The sequence below is a fragment of the Montipora foliosa genome, chromosome 4, assembly GCF_036669935.1.
Source record: "Montipora foliosa isolate CH-2021 chromosome 4, ASM3666993v2, whole genome shotgun sequence".
Classification (NCBI taxonomy): domain Eukaryota; kingdom Metazoa; phylum Cnidaria; class Anthozoa; order Scleractinia; family Acroporidae; genus Montipora; species Montipora foliosa.
This window is the reverse complement of record NC_090872.1, coordinates 35,597,845-35,621,137: the sequence shown is the minus strand read 5'-3', so window position 1 is coordinate 35,621,137 and position 23,293 is coordinate 35,597,845. Positions and strand designations below refer to the sequence as shown.

Sequence of the window (23,293 nt, the reverse complement as noted above, 5' to 3'; positions counted from 1 at the left end):
AACAATCTGTTTTGAAGCACTTACTTCTGTATGTAAACTGATTCGAGGTCAAAAAATGGAACATTCATTTCTTCTTCTTCATCTTTGGGTAATGGCATAAAGCATGATGCCGTGTGTTACTTCCCTCTCGGGTTCATCTGCCCATTCTCGGTCGCTGTTCATTTTGCGGGCAGCTGCTCAAAAGCTTCATCGGTCCAGTCCTTGTACCTTCTAACTGTGCAACAACCGTAATAGATTGTCAGTTAAATGTAGATGAAAAAATCGAGGAAGGAAATACGAAACAACGGAAGACCTGCAGTATTTTTATGATTTTTATTTTGTTTAAAAAAATCATTAAAACTAGCACAAAAAACAATCATTTATGAATGTAAATTGAAACCTCTGATCGAAGGGTTTGAAATCCACGTAGAGCGGTTTTGTTAAAGGGGCAGTGTCACGCTATCTTAGTCAAACTTCAAAACACGAAAACATGTCCTTGCATCAATGAAAACCAAAAATTAAAGCTGTTCTGATCTTTTGTTGCCAATGACCATTGAAGTGCACTGAAGCTATTTTTTTTTGTTTGCAGCCAAGGATGGAGAGGATGGAAATGGATTGAAACAAGTTTGGAGACATTGTCTTCAGAAAGACACCAAAAATTGAATACGAATAGCTCTTTCATGTGCCATAAATATATTTCATACCTTGTCAGTAGGTTGTGAGGAATGTGGTTCGTGTGAGCAGTAAAGTACCAATTTAGATTTTTACCCATTTTTGAACTTAAAACAGCAAATTTAGCATGACACTGCCCCTTTAAGGTGTTCGTAAGAAAGACTGAAATTTCGAAGCTTTTTGAGGTTTGGCTTTTTTTTACCTATTAATATAAAATTAGATTTATTTAAACATCTAATGATAAAAACAAGCGAAAAGAGTTTGACATAACGTTTCGATGACTCCATCTCATCATTTTCAAGTGGAAAAAAAAATAAAGTATTAAAGTTTGACAACGTAATATATACCGTGCGAGGCGATAAAACGCAAGATGTGCGAGCCAAAATCACCCATAATTAGCCAACTATGCGTTGTGTACAATTATAAATGTGATCTGTGTGATGCAGAGTATGTCGGCTACACAACAGGTAACTCAGGCTCACTGTGTGTGCCACATAGGTAAATATAGAGAACATATGAGGCGAAGTTTAGGTATGGAAATTTGCAAGAAAATGGAAATAAAAATCGATGAAACTTACCATGTGGTGAGCTGTTGTTGACTTTGATACGTACACGAAGTTTCGGAAAAAAATGGTCCCCGTTCACCTTCTTTCATAGTATAGTGACAAGGTAGGAGACGGAAGCCAGCGTAGGGACTCTGATCGACCCAAAACAAGCACGATTTTTTTCGTGAAAATCGAATCCAGTCGCTAAACAAACACGCCAGGCTCGTGGAACATGAATTTCTCTAAACCATGAATCCACTGAAGCATCTTCAGGTAGCAACGCGAAGCCACCAGACTCCGTAAAACTTGTAAGTTAATCTGCTAAAATGGCGGCCAGAAACCGTTGTCCTCGCAAAGTGTCCAATTCAAAATGGCACTGAACTCGGGACGCCTGGTGACGAGTATAAGTTCTGGAGGGAGGGGAGTCCCAAATTGCTAAAAACAAAACTCACTGAGCAATCTGGGACTCCCCCCCCCCCTCCAGAACTTATTATACTCGTCACCAGGCGTCCCGAGTTCAGTGCACCGTTATTCAACAATTAGCAAACACTTAAAAAGAACCTAACCCCAAAATATTTTTTTCGCTAAAATGAATCTTTGCACCTGTTCGAAACGCATTGCGGCCATTTTTTCCTTTTTCTAACAAATCCTGTCATTTTATAGGCTTCGAAAGTTGAGAAAATCCAAGCATCTTTTGTTCGCGACCGAGTCAGAAGGGGAGTGTGTCTATTCCTGATTTGACGTCACAAACTGATTTACATTGCATTAACTCTTTGTAAAAATGCATGCAAAGTAGATTGTGACGTCACTCGGTCGTGAACAAAAGATGCTTGGTTTTTCGCAACTTTCGAAGCCTATAAAATGACAGGATTTGTTCGTATAACGAAAAGATGGCCGCAATGCGTTTCGAACAGGTGCAAAGATTCATTTTAGCGAAAAAAATATCTTGGGGTTAGGTGCACTTTAAAGAACGACCACGGTCTGGAAACCATCGGCGACCTTACCAAGAACTTTTCCGTTTTAAAGAAGTGCAACGGAAAACTGGACTGTCTGATTTATGAAATGTTTTGCATAAAGAAGATAAGGTCATGCTTGAACACACAATCAGACTCCATGTGCGCAAAACTATTTAATTTGTCACTTTTTACATGCATATTTTACGTTTTCTCGCCTCGCACGGTATATATTAAGTTGTCAAACTTTTTTCTTTTTTCAGTTGAATGATGACATGGAGTTATCGAAACGTTGTGTCGAACTCTTTTCGCTTGTTAATATCTTCCCCTTTCCTTTTTTTTTTTTTTTTTGTGTTTTTTCTTTGTTTTTTGCAATGTTCATTTCCAGTTTTACCTTGCTTCTCTTTAGTAGTTTCCTTATAGTACCTGTGATTCCATCAGTTTCTTTCAGGACCAATGCCAGCGTTACCGCTACAACGCAAACAGCTAGAAATGTAGTTTTCGTGGTAGATGAATTTCAGACCTCTATCAAATTACTTGTTATAACTGGAGATACCTTGAACCGTTTATTTGTATCATAACCATCACTTGTCCAACTTGAACTCATGACAATTTAGTTCATTTAATTTTTGCATTTGTACTTTAATGTCGTCTTCTAGTGACTATTTCTGTGTTTAAAGCAGCACCAAGGGCAGACTCTGTAAAGAATTATTGCCTGTAAATTGCTTACCGAGTCCCTAATCATCCCCGTCTATGTATGTGGCCACATGTGTGACGCCGTTGTTATAATTTTGTTCGAAGTTATCGGCAATTAGATACTTTCCTTAAATGATCTAATGTCTAAGATAAGAGGCTCTCGTTCATTAATTTGTGGTTGGCTAAAGGGCAATGAAGACTAACGTTAAAACAATTAATAAACTGTGTAGGATCAGCTGAGCTCGTTTTTTTTTTCTTGGTTTTTATGCGAAAACAATAGTTATTTAAAAACTTTACTTATAATATACACCATAAAACAGTATATATTGTGCAGCGAAATTACACATACCTGTTCAATTGTGGTTATAAAACTCTTTCCCTGTATTTATGTATTCAACCTAAAATGGCCACCTCAGGAAGGCGCACACAACAGCCATTTCTGTTCTTTTTTTTTTTTTTCTTTTGCAGCTCAAAACATTGTTTGAGTCTAAAAACTGCAATAGAAAATTCGATAATATTGTAAAGAAATAAGAAGACTAACAAGCTAAGGAGCCAGTCGGCTGCAAAAGATAGCAGGCATGTAATGATAATGACGCCCAAATTAGTTCCCTTTGCCTCTTTATTTGCTCTCGATTGTAATGGACGCAATTAGTAAAAAAACATGTGATTATGTCATAAGTATCATCAGCACTTTAGTTACTGACACCTCAATTGTTCGCTGCTTGAGTTAAAGAGCGCGGCTTGCGAAAGAAGCAAACGAAAGAGTGAAGGCGCGTTTCCTCATGCGAATTTAGCCGCAGCAACCTGATGCAAATTTTGTCACGCTCGAGTGTAAACCGGGTGCGATGTCAATGCGATTTTGAAAATGTGGCTTAGTTAACTGTGCATCGAGTCTCATCCCAAGAATTGCGGAAAAAATATCAAGATTTTGAAATCTGTGAAATTAAAGCGACAGGATTTTTCTTCTGAAGTGTTAGTCACTGCGATTGGGGAAAAATTTAGTTTTACCTAAAAAGTAAATGCCAATCAGGGAGCTCCTGGAGGGGGGACTGGAAACGAGACATTTCAAAGGGCTTTTTTCTCACAAACTAGCCGTACGACCCCACCTTAAAATTTCAGGATTTCCTCAGCGAGAAAAAAATAATCGTTTATAGAAATAAGTAGTTTAAAGTGTCAGACAGGTTTTTCGCAAATGACAAAAAACGTTGATTTTCGTCTATTTTGATAATAACTGAAAAAAAATGTCCGATAGATCTTTTCAAAAGAATGTTGACGTTTTCGTCTTCATATTGTTTACCAATTCCCAAAATGTTGACCCTAATCGTACGGCTAAGTTTTGAGAAAAAGGCCTTTGCAATGTCAAGTTTTCAGTACCCCCTCCAGGAGCTTGGTCACTATATTCAGCATTTTCCGCTGATTTGCATTTATTTTTGTCGTAAAATTACATTTTACATCAATTTTAGTGACAAATACTTCAGAAGAGACATCCTGTTGCTTTAATTTCTCATGTTTCAAAATACTGACCTTTTAAAAGTGAAAACCTCGTACCTCGTATTAGTCGCCATGCCCTCTCACCCTACCCCCAATTCAAGGATCGAGGCAAGCAGTGTTCATGAAATCCTGATATTTTATTTCCGCGTAGCTTTTACACTAATTTCAGTGGGGTTTTTTTACATTACAGTGGTTTGTTAAGCATCCATTTCTTCTTTTTCATCTTTGGGTAATGGCATAAAGCAGTGACGTCATGCCTTACTTCCAGTCCCTCTCGGGTTCATCTGCCCACTCTGGGTTGCAGTTCATTTCGCGGGCAGCTGCACACAAACTTCGTCGGTCCAGTTCTTGTATCTTAAGAGAGCGCAAAAAGCGTAATAGATTGTTAGAGATTCTCTAATCAAATCCAGGCCTACGCTTTTTTGAGGTTTGGCTCTTTTTCTACCTAGTAATATCTTCCGGTTTCCTGGGTGTTTTTTTTTCTGTTTTTTTTTGTTTTGTTTTGTTTTTTTGTAATGTTCAAATTCAGTTTTACCTTGCTTCTCTTATACCCGCGTCCTTTTAAGGAAAGGTAAAAGCCATCAGTTTCTTGCAGGACCAATGCCAGTGTTACTGCTACAACACAAACAGCTACAAATGTAGTTTTCATGGTAAAATAACTTCAGACGTTTATCAAGGTTGTCGGAGAAGGATTACTTGTTATGACTTGAGATACTTTGAACAGTTTATTTATATCATAACCATCACTAGTCCAACCTGATGTCATGACAATTTAGTTCATTTAATTTTTGGATTTGGATTTTAATGTTGTCTTCTAGTGACTATTTCTGTGTTTAAAGCAGCACCAAGGGCAGACTCTGTAAAGAATTATTGCCTGTAAATTGCTTGCCGAGTCCCTAATCATCCCCGTCTATGTATGTGGCCACATGTGTGACGCCGTTGTTAAAATTTTGTTCAAAGTTATCGGCAATTAGATACTTTCCTTAAATGATCCAATGTCTAAGATAAGAGGCTCTCGTTCGTTAATTTGTGGTTGGCTAAAGGGCAATGAAGACTAACGTTAAAACAATTAATAAACTGTGTAGGATCAGCTGAACTCGTTTTTTTTTTTCTTGGTTTTTATGCGAAAACAATAGTTATTTAAAAACTTTACTTATACACCATAAAACAGTATATATTGTGCAGCGAAATTACACGTACCTGTTCAATTGTGGTTTTAAAACTCTTTTCCTGTATTTATGTATTCAACCTAAAATGGCCACCTCAGGAAGGAGCACACAACAGCCATTTTTCGTCTATTTTTTTTTTCTTTTGCAGCTCAAAACATTGTTTGAGTATAAAAACTGCAATAGAATATTCGATAATATTGTAAAGAAATAAGAAGACTGACAAGCTAAGGAGCCAGTCGGCTGCAAAAGATAGCAGGCATGTGATGATAATGACGCCCAAATTAGTTCCCTTTGCCTCTTTATTTGCTCTCGATTGTAATGGACGCAATTAGTAAAAAAACATGTGATTATGTCATAAGTATAATCTGCACTTTAGTTACTGACACCTCAATTGTTCGCTGCTTGAGTTAAAGAGCGCGGCTTGCGAAAAGAAGCAAACAAAAGAGTGAAGGCGCGTTTACTCATGCGAATTTAGCCGCAGCAACCTGATGCAAATTTTGTCACGCTCGAGTGTAAACCGGGTGCGATGTCAATGCGATTTTGAAAATGTGCCTTAGTTAACTGTGCATCGAGTCTCATCCCAAGAATTGCGGGAAAAATATCAAGATTTTGAAATCTGTGAAATTAAAGCGACAGGATTTTTCTTCTGAAGTGTTAGTCACTGCGATTGAGGAAAAATTTAGTTTTACCTAAAAAGCAAATGCCAATCAGCGAGCTCCTGGAGGGAACTGGAAACGAGACATTTCAAAGGGCTTTTTTCTCACAAACTAGCCGTACGACCCCACCTTAAAATTTCAGGATTTCCTCAGCGAAAAAAAAATAATCGTTTATAGAAATAAGTAGTTTAAAGTGTCAGACAGGTTTTTCGCAAATGACAAAAAACGTTGATTTTCGTCTATTTTGATAATAACTGAAAAAAATGTCCGATAGATCTTTTCAAAAGAATGTTGACGTTTTCGTCTTCATATTGTTTACCAATTCCCAAAATGTTGACCCTAATCGTACGGCTAAGTTTTGAGAAAAAGGTCTTTGCAATGTCAAGTTTTCAGTACCCCCTCCAGGAGCTTGGTCACTATATTCGGCATTTTCCGCTGATTTGCACTTATTTTTGTCGTAAAATTACATTTTACATCAATTTTAGTGACAAATACTTCACAAGAGACATCCTGTTGCTTTAATTTCTTATGTTTCAAAATACTGACCTTTTAAAAGTGGAAACCTCGTACCTCGTATTAGTCGCCATGCCCTCTCACCCTACCCCCAAGTCAAGGATCGAGGCAAGCAGTGTTCATGAAATCCTGATATTTTATTTCCGCGTAGCTTTTACACTAATTTCAGTGGGGTTTTTTTACATTACACTGGTTTGTTAAGCATCCATTTCTTCTTTTTCATCTTTGGGTAATGGCATAAAGCAGTGACGTCATGCCTTACTTCCAGTCCCTCTCGGGTTCATCTGCCCATTCTGGGTCGCAGTTCATTTCTCGGGCAGCTGCACACAAACTTCGTCGGTCCAGTTCTTGTATCTTAAGAGAGCGCAAAAAGCGTAATAGATTGTTAGAGATTTTCTAATGAAATCCAGGCCTACGCTTTTTTGAGGTTTGGCTCTTTTTCTACCTAGTAATATCTTCCTGTTTCCTGGGTGTTTTTTTTTCTGTTTTTTTTTTTTTTGTTTTGCTTTGTTTTTTTGTAATGTTCAAATTCAGTTTTACCTTGCTTCTCTTATACCCGCGTCCTTTTAAGGAAAGGTGAAAGCCATCAGTTTCTTGCAGGACCAATGCCAGTGTTACCGCTACAACACAAACAGCTACAAATGTAGTTTTCATGGTAAAATAACTTCAGACGTTTATCAAGGTTGTCGGAGAAGGATTACTTGTTATGACTTGAGATACCTTGAAGCGTTTATTTATATCATAACCATCACTAGTCCAACCTGATGTCATGACAATTTAGTTCATTTAATTTTTGGATTTGTAATTTAATGTCGTCTTGTAGTGACTATTTCTGTGTTCAAAGCAGCACCAAGGTCAGACTCTGTAAAGAATTATTGCCTGTAATTTGCGCACCGAGTCCCTAATCATCCCCGTCTATGTATGTGGCCATATGCGTGACGCCGTTGTTATAATTTTGTTCGAAGTTATCGGCAATTAGATACTTTCCTTAAATGATCTAATGTCTAAGATAAGAGGCTCTCGTTCATTAATTTGCGGTTTGCTAAAGGATAAGGAAGACTAACATTAAAATAATTAGAGAACTGGGTAGGATGAGCTAAACTCGTCCTTTTTTTCCTCTTGGTTTCAATGCGAAGGCAATATTTATTAAAACCTTTTACTTCTACACCATAAAACAATATATCTTATTCAGCAAAAACAGCAACATTGCACGTGCCTTTTGAATTGTGTTTACAAAACTCTTTTCCTGTACCTATTTATGCAACGTAAAATGGCCACCTCTGGAAGGAGCACACAACAGCCTTTCTTTTTTTCTTCTTTCGCAGCATAAAACATTGTTTGAATCTAAAAAACTGCGATAAAATATTCGATAATATTGTAAAGAAATAAGAAAACAGACAAGCTAAGGAGCCAGTCGGCTGCAAAAGATAGAAGTCATGTGATGATAATGACGCCCAAATTAGTTGCCGTTGTCTCTTTATTTGCTCTCGATTGTAATGTTACATCTGGACTCCTTTGTGAATTAGACAAAAAAAATGTTCGCACCCTTTTTTCGAATATATTTTCGTTCGTGCGCTAACTTTTTCATTCGTTGAAAGCTATAGACTGATAGCCGAAAGCTTATGTTTTTTAATCTCTTCTAACCAGAGAACGTTTTTACATATTTAAAAAAAAATTAAAGTTTGGTCATTTTGAACATCTGATTATGTCATGGGTATCATCTGCACTTAAGTTACTGACACCTCAATTGTTCGCTGCTTGAGTTAAAGAGCCCGGCTTGCGAAAGAAGCGAATAAACTGAAGAGTGAAGGCGCGTTTACACTTGGCAATTTTTGCCGCAGCAACCTGATGCAAATTTTGTCACGCTCGAGTGTAAACCGGGTGCGATGTCAATGCAATTTTGAAAATGTTGCTTAGTTAACTGTGCATCGAGTCTCATCCTGAGAATTTCGAAAAATATCAAGATTTTGAAATCTGTGAAATTAAAGCGACAGGATTTTTCTTCTGAAGTGTTAGTCACTGCGATTGAGGAAAAATGTAATTTTACCTAAAAAGCAAATGCCAATCAGGGAGCTCCTGGAGGCGGGAATGGAAACGAGACATTTCAAACGGCTTTTTTCTCACAAACTAGCCGTACGACCCCACCTTAAAATTTCAGGATTTCCTCAGCGAGAAAAAAATAATCGTTTATAGAAATAAGTAGTTTATACTGTCAGACAGGTTTTTCGCAGATGACAAAAAACGTTGATTTTCGTCTATTTTGATAATAACTGAAAAAAATGTCCGATAGATCTTTTCAAAAGAATGTTGACGTTTTCGTCTTCATATTGTTTACTAATTCCCAAAATGTTGACCCTAATCGTACGGCTAAGTTTTGAGAAAAAGGCCTTTGCAATGTCAAGTTTCCAGTACCCCCTCCAGGAGCTTGGTCACTATATTCAGCATTTTCCGCTGATTTGCATTTAGTTTTGTCGTAAAATTACATTTTACATCAATTGTAGTGACAAATACTTCAGAAGAGACATCCTGTTGCTTTAATTTCTCATATTTCAAAATATTGACCTTTTTCTTCGGAAAAATGTAGTAAGCCACCTTTTAAAGTGGAAACCTCGTACCTCGTATTAGTCGCCATGCCCCCTCACCCTACCCCAAGTCAAGGATTGAGGCAAGCGGTGTTCATGAAATCCTGATATTTTATTTCCGCGTAGCTTTTACACTAATTTCAGTGGGGTTTTTTTACATTACAGTGGTTTGTTAAGCATCCATTTCTTCTTTTTCATCTTTGGGTAATGGCATAAAGCAGTGACGTCATGCCTTACTTCCAGTCCCTCTCGGGTTCATCTGCCCATTCTGGGTCGCAGTTCATTTCGCGTGCTGCTGCACACAAACTTCGTCGGTCCAGTTCTTGTACCTTAAGAGAGCGCAAAAAGCGTAATAGATTGTTAGAGATTTTCTAATCAAATCCAGGCCTACGCTCTTTTGAGGTTTGGCTCTTTTTCTACCTAGTAATATCTTCCTGTTTCCTGGGTGTTTTTTTTTTCTGTTTTTTTTGTTTTGTTTTGTTTTTTTGTGATGTTCAAATTCAGTTTTACCTTGCTTCTCTTATACCGTCCATTTCCGGAAAAGTAATAGCCATCAGTTTCTTGCAGGACCAATGCCAGCGTTACCGCTAAAACACAAACAGCTACAAATTTAGTTTTCATGGTAAAATAACTTCAGACGTTTATCAAGGTTGTCGGAGAAGGATTACTTGTTATGATTTGAGATACCTTGAAGCGTTTATTTATATCATAACCATCACTAGTCCAACCTGATGTCATGACAATTTAGTTCATTTAATTTTTCGATTTGTAATTTAATGTTGTCTTCTAGTGACCATTACTGTGTTTAAAGCAGCACCAAGGTCAGACTCTGTAAAGAATTATTGCCTGTAAATTGCTTACCGAGTCCCTAATCATCTCCGTCTATGTATGTGGCCACATGTGTGACGCCGTTGTTAAAATTTTGTTCGAAGTTATCAGCAATTAGGTACTTTCCTTAAATGATCTAATGTCTGAGATAAGAGGCTCTCGTTCATTAATTTGCGGTTTGCTAAAGATAAGGAAGAGTAACATTAAAACAATTAGTGAACTGAGTAGGATCAGCTAAACTCGTCCTTTTTTCTCCCTTGGCTTCAATACGAAGGCAATATTTATTAAAACTTTTTACTTCTACACCATAAAACAATATATCTTATTCTGCAAAAACAGCAACATTGCGCGTGCCTGTTCAATTGTGTTTACAAAACTATTTTCCTGTATCTCTCTATGCAAAGTTAAATGGCCACCTCTGGAAGGAGCACACAGCAGCCTTTTTTTTTTTTTTTCGCAGCATAAAACATTGTTTGAATCTAAAAAACTGCGATAAAGTATTCCATAATATTGTAAAGAAATAAGAATAGAGACAAGCTAAGGAGCCAGTCGGCTGCAAAAGATAGAAGGCATGTGATGATAATGACGCCCAAATTAGTCGCCTTTGCCTCTTTATTTGCTCTCGATTGTAATGTTACATCTGGACTCCTTTGTAAATTGGTGAAAAAAAAAATTTTTTTTCGCACCCCTTTTTCGTATATATTTCCGTTCGTGCGCTAACGTTTTCATTCGTTAAAGGCTATAGACTGATAGACGAAAGGTTATGTTTTTTAATCTTTTTTAACCAGAGAACGTTTTTACATATTTAAAATAAATAAATAACGTTTGGTCATTTAAAACATCTGATTATGTCATAGGTATCATCTGCCCTTAAGTAACTGACACCTCAATTGTTTGCTGCTTGAGTTAAAGAGCCAGCAACCTGATGCAAATTTTGTCGCGCTCGAGTGTAAACCGGGTGCGATGTCAATGCGATTTTGAAAATGTTGCTTAGTTAACTGTGCATCGAGTCTCTTCTTTGTTAGCGTGAATTTCAGCTGACGTAAGCGTCATTGGGAGAGAGAGAAAGATAGGCCTCTCTGCGCGAGTGACTTAGAAAGCGGAAGAGGGAGATCAAAATTAAGGTTACTTTTTTGTGAGGGAGTAGTTTCGCGCTGTTCTTGCCTTACGACTGAAAAATGTATTTGTACGAATACAGGCCCCAAAAAGTGCTATAGTGTGTTTAAGGCATTTATGTCAGGGTGTTGATGAAGAGGATATAAGAGTGGAGAAGTTGAAAATGCCAAATATTTAATACGGGCAGACAATCCAACTAAAATATCCTGTGTTAGCACACAAACATGTTCGTGTTATCGCCTCTTGATAAAAAATTTCACCGCCATTGTAGCATAAAAATGCTAAACAAAAACATACCCCTCGTTTAAAGAGGAAACCTCGTACCTTGTATTACTCGATGGTCGCAGACCATGGCCCGTCCCCCCACCCCCAAGTCAAGGATCCAGGCAAGCAGTGTTCATGACATCATGATAATTTATTTCCGCGTAGCTTTTACATTAATTTCAGCGATTTCTACATTACAGTAGTTTGCCATTCATTTCTTCTTTTTCACCTTTGGTTAATGGCATAAAGCAGTGACGTCTTGTCTTACTTCCAGTCCCTCTCGGGTTTATCTTCCCATTCTCGATCGCAGTTCATTTCGCGGGCAGCTGCACACAAACTTCGTCGGTCCAGTTCTTGTACCTTCTGAGAGAGCAAAAACCGTAATAGACTATTAGTTAAATGTAGAAAAAAAGATCGAGGAAGGAAATATGATACTACTACGGAAGCCAGGCAGTATTTTTCTCATTTTTATTTTTGTTTAAAAAAATCGTTAAAGTTGGGTTAGCACTTTCACTATGGACCCTAAGACGTTTAATTAAACCCGTCACAATCATTTATGAATGTAAATTGAAACCTCTCATTGCAAGGTTTTAAAGCCACGTAGAGTGGTTTTATTAAAGGGCCAGTGTCACGCTATCTTAGTCAAACTTCAAAACACTAAAAGACGTCCTTGCGTCAATGAAAACCAAAAAATAATGTTTTAGTTTTGCTGCCATTGACCATTGAAGGGCACTGAAACTATCCTTTGTTATTTGCAGCCAAGGATGGAGGGGATAAGAATGGATTGAAACTTGAAAAAACTGGCCAATTTTTTTTTTTTCCAGTTTGGAGACATTGTTTTCAGAAAGACGGCACCAAATACGAATAGCTCTTTGTGCCATAAATATACTTTTCATATCTAGTCAGTAGGTTGTCAGGAATGTTGTACGTGTAAGCTGAAGTACTAATTTAGATTTTTTACCCAGTTTTGAACTGAAAACAGCAAAGTAAACATGATAGTGGTCCTTTAAGTTTAAGGTGTTCGTAAGAAAGCGATTTTCTGATAAATCCACGCTTACGCTTTTTTGAGGTTTGGCTCTTTTCATACCTATGAACATCTTCCTCCTTCCTGTTATTATTATTTTTTTGTGGTTGTGTGTTCTTTTTTTTTTTTTTTTTTTTTTTTGCAATGTTCAACTCCAGTTTTACCTTGCTTCTTTTATCCACGTTCCTTATGGGACTTCCGAATCCATCAGTTTCTTGCAGGATCAATGCCAGCGTTACCGCTACAACGCAAACAGCTACTAATTTAGTTTTCATGGTAAATAAACTTCAAACCTTTATCAAAGATCTCTCCGAAGGATTACTTGTTATGACTTGAGATACTTTGAACCGTTTATTTATGTCATAACCATCACTTGTCCAACCTGATGTCATGACAATTTAGTTCATTTAATTTTTGTATTTGGATTTTAATGTCGTCTTCTAGTGACCATTACTGTGTTTAAAGCAGCAGCACCAAGGTCAGACTCTGTAAAGAATTATTGCCTGTAAATTGCGTACCGAGTCCCTAATCATCCCCCTCTATGTATGTGGCCACATGTATGGCGCCGTTGTTATAATTTTGTTCGAAGTTATCGGCAATTAGATACTTTCCTTAAGTGATCTAATGTCTAACTTCCTTCATTCATTTGCGGTTGGCTAAAGGGCATAGAAGACTGACATTAAAGCAATTATTAATCAACTGTGTAGAATCAGCTAAACTGGTCCTTTTTTTTTCCAACAGTTATTAAAACCTTTTACTTCTACACCATAAAACAATATATCTTATTCTGCAAAAACAGCGACATTGCACGTGCCTGTTCAATTGTGTTTAAAGTTAATTTCCTGTATCTATATATGCAACGTAAATAGCCACCTCTGGAAGGAGCACACAACAGCCATTTTTCTTTTTCTGTTTGTTTTTTTATTCGATAATGTTTTATAGAAATAAGAAGACAGATAAGCTAAGCAGTCATTCGGGTGCAAAATATAGAAGGCATGTAATGATAATGACGCCCAAATTAGTTGCCTTTGCCTCTTTATTTGTTCTCTTTTGTAATGGACTCAATTAGTCAAACAATTAAAGTTTGGTCATTTTAAACATCTGATTATGTCATAGGTATCATCTGCACTTAAGTTACTGACACCTCAATTGTTCGCTGCTTGAGTTAAAGAGCCCAGCTTGCGAAAGAAGCAAATAAAAGAGTGAAGACGCGTTTACACATGCGATTTTTGCCGCAGCAACCTGATGCAAATTTTGTCGCGCTTACCTGTAAACCAGGTGCGATGTCAATGCAATTTTGAAATTGTTGCTTAGTTAACTGTGCATCGAGTCTCTTCCCGACGTTTTCGAAAGGAAACTCCTTTGTTAGCGTGAATTTCAGCTGACGTAAGCGTCATTCGGAGAGAGAGAAAGATAGGCCTCTCTGCGCGAGCGACTTAGAAAGCGGAAGAGGGAGATCAAAATTAAGGTTACTTTTTTGTAAGGGAGTAGTTTCGCGCTGTTCTTGCCTTACGACTGAAAAATGTATTTGTACGAATACAGACCCCAAAAAGTGCTATAGTGTGTTTAAGGCATTTATGTCAGGGTGTTGATGAAGAGGATATAAGAGTGGAGAAGTTGAAAATGCCAAATATTTAATACGGGCAGACAATCCAACTAAAATATCCTGTGTTAGCACACAACCATGTAGCATAAAAATGCTAAACAAAAACATACCCCTCTTTTAAATTGGAAACTTCGTACCTCGTATTAGTCGATGGTCGCAGACCATGTCTCGTCCCCCTACCCCCAAGTCAAGGATTCAGGCAAGCAGTGTTCATGAAATCCTGATAATTTTTTCCCGTAGCTTTTACATTAATTATAGTGTTTTGTTAAGCATTCATTTGTTGTTTTATCTTTGGGTAATAGCATAAATCAGTGACGTCATGTCTTCCAGTCCCTCTCGGGTTCATCTGCCCATTCGCGGGCAGCTGCTCACAAACTTCATCGGTCGAATTCTTGTACCTTCTGAGAGCGCAAAGAAATATGATACAACGGAAACCATGCAGTATTTTTCTGATTTTTATTTTGTTTAAAGAAGTCGTTAACATTGGGTTAGCATTTTCACTATGGACCCTAAGACGTTTAATTAAACCCGGCGCTAAAAACAATTATTAATGAATGTAAATTGAAACCTCTCATTGCAAGGTTTTAAAGCCACGTAGAGTGGTTTTGTTAAAGGGCCAGTGTCACGCTATCTTAGTCAAACGTCAAAACACTAAAAGACGTCCTTGCATCAGTGAAAACAAAAAAATAATGTTTTAGTTTTGCTGCCAATGACCATTGAAGTGCGCTGAAGCAATTCTTTGCTGTTTGCAGCCAAGGATGGAGGGGATAAGAATGGATTGAAACTTGAAAAAACTGGCCACTTTTTTCAAGTTTGGAGACAGTGTCTTTAGAGAGACACCAAAACTTAAATACTAGTGGCTCTTTCTGCCATAAATACTTTTCATATCTTGTCAGTAGGTTGGTTTAACATTCTTTTGGTTGCCTCTACTTTTTTCTGCGAGTGTACCTCCGTAACAACAACGGCTTAGAACTTACAACGGACTGTCAAGTATAGTTGCAGCATTTTAATGGTCTTTGATACCAACCTTTCAACCTCATGTCAATCGTATGTCATGGAACACCTTGCAAACAAAGCACTCATATGCATGCGCGGTTCGTTCGGTTGAACTAGCTTCAGGTCCATTTCTACCATTTTTTTTTTCTTTTTATATCCGAAAAAATGGAAAAGAAAAAGGGAGCAGTTTGCCCCACGTATATACGCTGCTTCGTGACCGGTCCATCTTAGCGGTCCGTATTGCAAAATTCGGACCGCTCAGAGAACTAACCAGAATTCTCTTTTTCATCTTGGACCAGTTTGCCTTTCTTTACGCTTGTGCCTGTTCCAGGCCGAATTCGTGGAGAAGATGTTGATTTTGGCCACAATCAAAACAACGTCAAGTCTGGAAACTACTTTCTCGTAAGGCATTCAATTAATACCGCTGCCAAAGGCTAAATCAATTACTTATCAGTAATATCCCCAAGCATTTGTTCAGTTATCATTAACAGAAGGTCTCAAAAGAACCCAAAACATCCCTTGACATTTAAAGTACTCCAAAACTATACAGGATAAAAGTCTTTACAAAGCCTTCAATTTTTGTCATTTAACACTATATATGCAAAGTAAAATGGCCACCTCTCTAAGAAGCACACAACAGCGATTTTTCTTTTTTTTTGGTAAATTTTCTTTCGCAGAATGCGACAAGCTTATAAAGTATTCCTCGGTATTTATAAATAATAACACAAAAAGGTAAAAAGCTAGTCGGGTGCAAAAGTTAAAAACCCGATAATTCTTATGGTGATATGATGACGTCCTAATTGATATGATTGCCTTTGTAATTAATGTCTCTTCTGGACTCCTTTATGTCTTTTGGGAAAAATTGAAGTTTGGTCCTTTTAAACGTCTCTTTATGTTATAGGTACCACCTGCGTGTAGTGTTGTTCATGGCACCTCAATTGGGCCCCTTTGATAGAAGCTAATAAAAGAGTAAAATAGATTGCACATGAAATATAGTAATAACAAGTATCATATCAGCACTAAACTTTTTGGTAATTCAAGTTTGTTTTAATTGCTTTCTATCTCAGTCAAGCGGTTGAATCTTCGGAAACGACTGACTCGGAAGCGTTCCAAAATTAAATCGTCTTTCTGTTTTTTTTTCCTTCATATTTGAAGTGTTTCTGTTTAAAACCCGCTTTGCGAAATTGTAAGATTTTATTCGAATATCTTACTTGCCTTCCTCCATTACTCGCTCGTGAACTCCTTTTTTCGACAAATTTTTGCGAGGCTATCCCAATACCCACTTAAACATGACGTGGTCGGTAGTATTCCACGAGAGCCAACGCAAGCTTCAGAGTTCATCCCAATAAAGCACGATCTAAGTTCCACCAGTCTGCGAATCTGTTAATTTTTTTCCAGGACTTAGAAAAGACGGCCATGTCAACAATTTAGCAATTTTGTGCGACTAAACTCAAATATTTTTCTTTCGTAGTATATATCTCTCCATCCAAAGCAAACATATGTCACCATTGTCTCCCACAATTTCGCTTTTTCTGTGCGGTGCACGCCACGTAAACTTGGCAGAGCAAGCAGTAATTTTAACGCACGATTGTGAGGCATGGGCATATTCTCGATTTTACGTCACAAACTTGTTGCAATGGAAATGATTTGCATTGCAAAGCAGTTTGTGACGTAAAATCGCGAATAGAACCATGCCTCACAGTCGTGGGTCCAAATTTCTGCTAGTTTTGATAACTTTGCGAAATTTGGGGTAGGAATGGTAAAACATGTTTGCTTTTGGTGGGGAGAGTAATATTGTAGGCGAAAAACATTTGACTTTATGTGCACTTTAATGTACGTCATCACTTAAAGTTTTAAGGCGCTTTGCGATTGTTCCGTATGATTCAGTTCATATGATCATCCCATGGTTGTTCCAACTTTGTTTAAGTTATAAAATGAAACTAATGTTGGTTTTTGTTGTTCTTTCACTTTCTAGTGTGCAGGCTTGATTATTCACAAACATTACTTGGCCAATGCTATGGTTCTTGAGGTAAATGAAATTCTGTATTCCTGATGATGACACGTCAGTCAGTGGCCTTTCTTTCGGTGGAGATTAGCAGGCATGATGACGCATATTCTCTTCGAAGGGAGAGAGACGTCTCGATGTGCTCATAGGGGCCTCACCAAATTTGCCGACACAAAAAGGTTTCCGTCATCATGTACACGAGGCGTGTATTATTATTTTTTTTTTTTTTGCATCTCTAATACCCTGACTTGTTTTTGGCTTATTACGTGAACTGAACTTAAATGGGCACCGTCATGCTAAATTTAGTATTTTTAGGTCAAAACTAGATACAAATCTAAATTAGTACTCTAGCTCACACGTATAACATTCCTGACAACTCACTGAGATGATACGAAATATATGGGACAAAGACCTATTAGTATTTAACCTTTGGCGAATTTCAGTGGACAACGTCTCCAAAGTTGAAAAAACTCGCCAATTTTTTTTTTTCAAACTTCAATCCATTTCCATCCCCTCCATCCTTGGCTGCAAACAACAATGAATAGCTTCAGAGCTGCTTCAATGGTCATTGGCAACAAAACAACAGCATTATTTTTTGGTCTTCACTGACGCAAAGTCGTCTTTTAATGTTTTGAATTTTGACCAAAATAGCATGACACTGCCCCTTTAACGGCTTTCAGTGTAACTGTGCAGAGAAAGTTAAGGCCCGTTTTAAACGTCGCATGTTACATGTGCCGAATCTAATGCAAATGAGAAAAATCTATTGTTTTCGCTCATTTGCATTAGATTCGGCACATGTAAAATGCGACGTTTAAAACGGGCCTTACTTAGTAATTCAATTGTTTTTTATCTTTCCGATTGTGGTCATGCAGCCGTGGTTAGGCCGATTTTTGTGATCGTTCCATCCATCGTTCTTTTACGATCGTTACTCTGGATCCTGACCCAAAAAGTCGTAGCCATTGGGGGCATCATCATGACCGAGATATCGGGGAATCTTTGTTTGCATTTTCTGCGTCATAAGCTCGGGGCTATCGTTTTCTAATCAGTCAGCTGAGAATTAATCACTGATTGTTGAAAGTGCATTGCATCATTAGCCCTGTATGAAAATTTCAGCCGCTATATCAGATAATCTCTGAGAAACGATGCTTTGAAAATTCGAAATTTTAGCGCCTTTGCCTCCCAATAATTTATCGAGATTTGATGACTAATTACTGTCTCGTTACCAAATTAAATCCAAAAGGCTTAAAATTGGAGGTTTAACGAAGTGTAACAAATTGTCTTCATATTTTGAAGTCAATAGGCTACTTTCACGAGGTTGTCATTTTGATAAAATATCAGAATTCAGTTTGTTTTTTCTTTTCTTATTTAAATTTTGTATCCTCAGTGGGGTAAAAATAACAATAGCTCCAATTAGCATGAAACAAGCAAAACCTGATAGATTCTGGTACTTGTAGTCAAATGACGTCATCATGCAAATTTCCATATTTGTAAATACCATGATGCCTGGCATGTTAATAAAACAAGAGGTAAACAATGGCGTCAGAAAAGTGAACATTCCCTTTTTCGAGGTGTCATTGTAATGCTTCACTGTCATTTGCTTTCTCAGATGACTCCAGGTGAACTGAAGTTTGCCTTGAGCGTGGAAGCCGCTTTGAACCGCATCCCGGAGCCTGAGTACCGTCAACTTGTGGTGGAGATGTTGATGGTTCTTTCGCTGGTGATCGAGTACAATCCTGACCAAACACTTGGAGACACTATCGATGTGGACGAGTTGGTCTGGGAAGGCCATAATTTTTATCTCAACGACCAGGTTAGTAGGAAAGTAAACAGATCTCCTGCTAGGTCTGTGACGTCAGGCAGCCAGAAATGATCTACGCCGCTACTGGATTTAGTGTAATTGAACATGGCCTCCAGTTTATATCCCAAGAATTTCTTTTGAAAAGATCATTTTTTGCTTTAAACTTTGACTAATATCCCTTTGACACCAAAAAAAACGAGTGGTTTGCTTAAATATTCTTAAGATTAGTGGTAATCACACCGACCTCGCACAAACACCAATCCGACTGAAGAGGTTTTCTCTTTTAAGCATGATCATATTTGAGCAAAATACATCTTGAGGTAGGTAAAACCTTGTCTATCCGACAAGGATGTGGTTGAGAAGCCTTAGCGAGTAACGGGGTTTCGTTGTGGAACACAAAGATGTTCTTGCAGTGCCAAAAAACTTAGCTGAAAATCCAAGAACAGCTAACAACGAGTAAGAAGAAGAATTACTTTATTTCTAAACTGCCTTTCCAACATTACTTTAGCATTCAACAAGCATTTAAGAATTGTGCTACCAACCTTTAGGCCTACTGTAGTTTAAACGTCGAAGCATCGTTACATTGACTGAACCCAGTGTTGCTAATAGTAACTTCCCCCACAAAACCTTAAATTTGGCTAAGTTGTCAAGCAGAGGGTGCCAGGCCTAGAAATGGACCAAGATGCAAAAGGCACGTGCAGATTAATCTATTTTGTGAATGGGTTTCTCGAGAAATTGTGGTGCTGCGTCGGTGGGATAGTGAAACACCAAAAAATTAGGTTTCGTGTGTTAGATCTCCGTCCACCATCCAGTCTTTACGGTGCTGATTCGATTTTCTTATGATACTCTTGTGACCTCACCGTCTTCATCGACGTACGGATTTTCTCAGCCCCAAATTTATCCTCCCCTTTCGTCTTCCGAATATTTATTCAGTCTCAATCTAACAGAATTCTCTTGTTGCACATTTTAGATGAATATCAAAGGTGATTCGACAATGTGCTGTGCTCGCCCTCCCCAAGAGAAAATCAGCTGCGGTGGTGCTGCGGGAATCTGCCGTTACTTCTATGATACTGCGCCCAGTGGCCGCTTTGGGACTATGACGTATTTTTCTAGAGCTGTTGCCGAAAGACTTAGCTTCTTGCCTCATCAAAGTGAATGCGTGGTTTCGTAAGCTTGCTATTGTCTATGAAAAATTACCTCTGTCCTAAACCCCTTAAATCTCAGCGATGTGTGGCAAATCTTATGTAATATTTCAAAGCCGATACTTAAATGGAGTCAATAACCATCGTCGACCAGTAAGTTTCGTTTGGAGGACAAGCAGAGATTTGGACTGAACTCCAGTTCTGAGGATTAGAAATGCGATCTCGGACTCATTTATCATAAATTTCGCAGGAAAAAGATAGCAATTTATATGAAAACGCTTCGACATGAGTTCTGAATGCGATTTTCACTCTTCTGGGCTACTGGTTCTGGCGATTTAATGAGCAAGATGCGCACCGTGTGAATAGTAAATAAATATAATATTTAAAAGTCGCCCACCGATGTTGCCAGCCATAAAGACAGTATTAGTTGACTACAGCTCTAATATTAGGTAGGGACCAGTTATTTGTAAAGATATGAGCAAATTTGAACGGATGGAAATGTTTCTTGCATTAACCCCTCTCTCTCTCTCTCTCTGACGAGGGGATAAATGAGCAGAGCTAGCGGTTTGAAATCTTGGTGCACTCTTACGCCCCATGCAAACGGACGCAACGTTGGGTGTTACATGTAGCGTCCGTTTGCACACCATTTTGCATGTTATTGCGTGTTGCTAAGAGTTGTTGCACGAAGTTGAAACTGATCAAACTTTTGAGGCAAAAGCCCTCAAAATTTCTTTTGTTCCGTGATCGCCGAAGCGTAGCGCAACAATGTTGGATGCGGTTTGCACAGCTCTTCCAACATTGTGGGGCCACACGCACGCATTACATATGATCCCCATGGAGATAAAAATGCATTAACATGTTGAAAACAAGATGGCAGCTTGGAAGTTTGCAAAGTCTTATGGGCCGTATCCTTCCCATAATACACTGCACGTCTTTACAATGTCAGAAGGTGCACACAACTGCCAACACCATCCACTAACTCCCAACAATGTTGGGAGTTGTTTTAATCCTCGATTTACTTACGCTGCGCGTTGCCTTTACCGTACATTATAGGTCCTCTCTGTCAGAGTGGGACCAACTTGAGTTTATTGAAACCACCCCGTTTGGTAGTTCAGGTTTGTTATTATGAAAGTAGCTCTATCTTTTTACTTAGATGTCATTTCGTGGAGACTTCCTAGAGTGTTCAATATTTATTTTGATTGCTTTTCTCTTTCCTTTTTTGTGTCTAGAACTTGTAAGGGTTAATTTATTACATCGATTTGAGGTTAAAAAGTTGTCAAACTCAAGGCAATGTGTATATTGTTTAGGTTTCATAGCAATGTAGCCCCTTTAATTCCCTTGGTGTTGATTCGTGATGAAACAAAATTGAACTTAAAATAAGAGTTACCGGTATTGTGAGCAAACCACAGACAGTTTATACAAGTTACAATTGAATAACCGGTATCACGCTCATTAAATTATGGTACCTGTGTTCTGTCCGCTTTAATTCATGAACCTAATTTTATACAATAAACACATTTTAGAAGGTTTGTCTTTTCCTATTCCTTTAAGGACGTTCGCACCCAAAATGTTCCCACGTACAGATTTTTTTTTAAACTTCCCACGCAGAAAAGTAATGATCTACTTTTGCCAAAAAGACAAAAAGAATGGGCGGTCATCGTGCTCGTTTTGGAGATTTTAGAAGCTTGCGTTATTTTAAGACGATCTTAGCTTACAACTGTCAGCAATAAAAAAGCTACATTAATGAAATTTAGGTCAGGTAAACGTACTCATTTAAACGTAACTAATATAACTACATTAACCTTTGCAGCTGATGTCTTTTTCTGAGGTGAAATAGACCTTGAAAAACGATACATATTAATCCAAGAAAGAAAGCTTGGGTCCCACGAGAGCATAAAAGGGGAAATATTTGTAACTTCTGGCGCACAGATTTTTTTTTTGTTGTTTTTTGTTAAAATGGACAAAATCAGAAAAGGAAGTGATCTACGGAAAGAAAAATAGGGGTCACCGAGCATTCAAGAGAGTAAAATCGCTGCGAAAAAATGCGCAGTAGCAATGGGCGCGAACGTCCTTAAGAGAGAACACTAATCCCGCAAGCGAAAGGCTAGGCACATTCACTCGACTTGAGCATACAAGAAACAACAGATGGGGACAGTGCAATTTCAAACATTTTTTGCAACTGAAAACGTTACGTCGTGTCGATAGGCGCCTATGCTCCTGTTGCGAAACGGATAAAAGAATCTAACCCCGCTATTGTTTTGCTTTTTGAATATTTTTGGCGTTTTTTCTCTGGTTGAACAGTACTATTTTTCTATCCGTTCGTCCCATTTTTGCACTTTGGCTTAAACCGGCCTAATTGTTTCTTAGTAATAGCTGTCGGAGTCGTTCCAATTGTTTTTCCTGACCAAAGCAAAGGAAAACGTTTCCACAAGACCTAATTCTCTGCTGTTCAGGTAGGTGAAGTCTTAAATTAGTTTTGGAATCCGGATGCACCGTTGCGTTCCGCTTCTGCTTTCTTGCGCGCGTACCTAAAAATTCTGGATGTCTTGAAACCTTATCCTACTTGCAGTTCTACTGAAAAACTGTGCAAAAAACTTGCAGATTTTTTCCACGAAAAAACTGATCCCATCTGGCTTCAGCTTGATGCTTTACCGAGGATTGATAGTTCTGAGTGCGAGTTGCTAAGCAATGCAAACTCGTTTGCGACCTGCATGACTTTCTCCAACCTCTGTGGAAGAACGTTTTTTTTTTTCTTTTTTTTCTAGTATTGTACAAAAACTTTCATCAAAGTTGTACTCACTACATATCCTGTACCTGCCTCTCTGTTATCTTATTGCTTAGACGATCTATTGCCCGTAATCATGAGAATAGTAGATTCCATGTTGCCGTTCGTCGCCTCGTGTGCCGCCTTTTTATTCTTACCACGTTTTGACGTCATCTATGAGACGCATGGCAACGCAACGTGGAATCTATTTGTTAAATTGTTTTACGTCTCGGATCAGTCCAGTGCTAGGATCTTCCTCACACCGTGTCGAAGTAAACAGCCTTGACTTGTAAGCATGATCGGGTACACAATGTCTTTATGCTGGTTGTGGGTGGGAATGGAGTGGAAAGGCAAGAGGTAAAAAAATATAATAATAGCGTAACTTCGATGCCAGGTCAGGTGGAACACAAGTATCTGGCTTTGATTCAAGAAGACCGCGTACCCTGGTAGCTATATTGTAATTTTTGTTGTGTGATAAAAAGCTTCCATTCCAT

The 23,293-nt window shown here is 38.2% G+C and overlaps 1 protein-coding gene and 4 long non-coding RNA genes across 6 annotated transcripts in view; 1 reads left to right on the top strand and 4 right to left on the bottom strand.

Moving 5' to 3' along the window:
* The window catches only part of LOC138000708 (phosphorylase b kinase regulatory subunit alpha, liver isoform-like), an 87,908-nt gene extending 66,399 nt beyond the window's left edge, over positions 1–21,509 (top strand). For both annotated transcript variants that reach the window (XM_068847322.1, XM_068847321.1), the window contains 3 exons: positions 17,066–17,119; positions 18,702–18,905; positions 19,864–21,509. In XM_068847322.1, coding sequence (XP_068703423.1) covers positions 17,066–17,119; positions 18,702–18,905; positions 19,864–20,064 — 459 coding nt within the window. In that variant the 3' untranslated portion in view covers positions 20,065–21,509. The remainder of the gene's footprint in view (positions 1–17,065; positions 17,120–18,701; positions 18,906–19,863) is intronic.
* Positions 4,455–5,014, bottom strand: LOC138000713 (uncharacterized). The gene is made up of 2 exons (XR_011123183.1): positions 4,872–5,014; positions 4,455–4,690 (listed from the first exon to the last, which is right to left on the bottom strand). It is a non-coding gene; the product is annotated as an uncharacterized lncRNA (long non-coding RNA).
* LOC138000710 (uncharacterized) lies at positions 6,793–7,382 on the bottom strand. The gene is made up of 2 exons (XR_011123179.1): positions 7,215–7,382; positions 6,793–7,028 (listed from the first exon to the last, which is right to left on the bottom strand). It is a non-coding gene; the product is annotated as an uncharacterized lncRNA (long non-coding RNA).
* LOC138000711 (uncharacterized) lies at positions 9,350–9,931 on the bottom strand. The gene is made up of 2 exons (XR_011123181.1): positions 9,767–9,931; positions 9,350–9,585 (listed from the first exon to the last, which is right to left on the bottom strand). It is a non-coding gene; the product is annotated as an uncharacterized lncRNA (long non-coding RNA).
* LOC138000709 (uncharacterized) lies at positions 11,595–12,794 on the bottom strand. The gene is made up of 2 exons (XR_011123178.1): positions 12,653–12,794; positions 11,595–11,827 (listed from the first exon to the last, which is right to left on the bottom strand). It is a non-coding gene; the product is annotated as an uncharacterized lncRNA (long non-coding RNA).
* Positions 21,510–23,293: the final 1,784 nt, after the last annotated feature.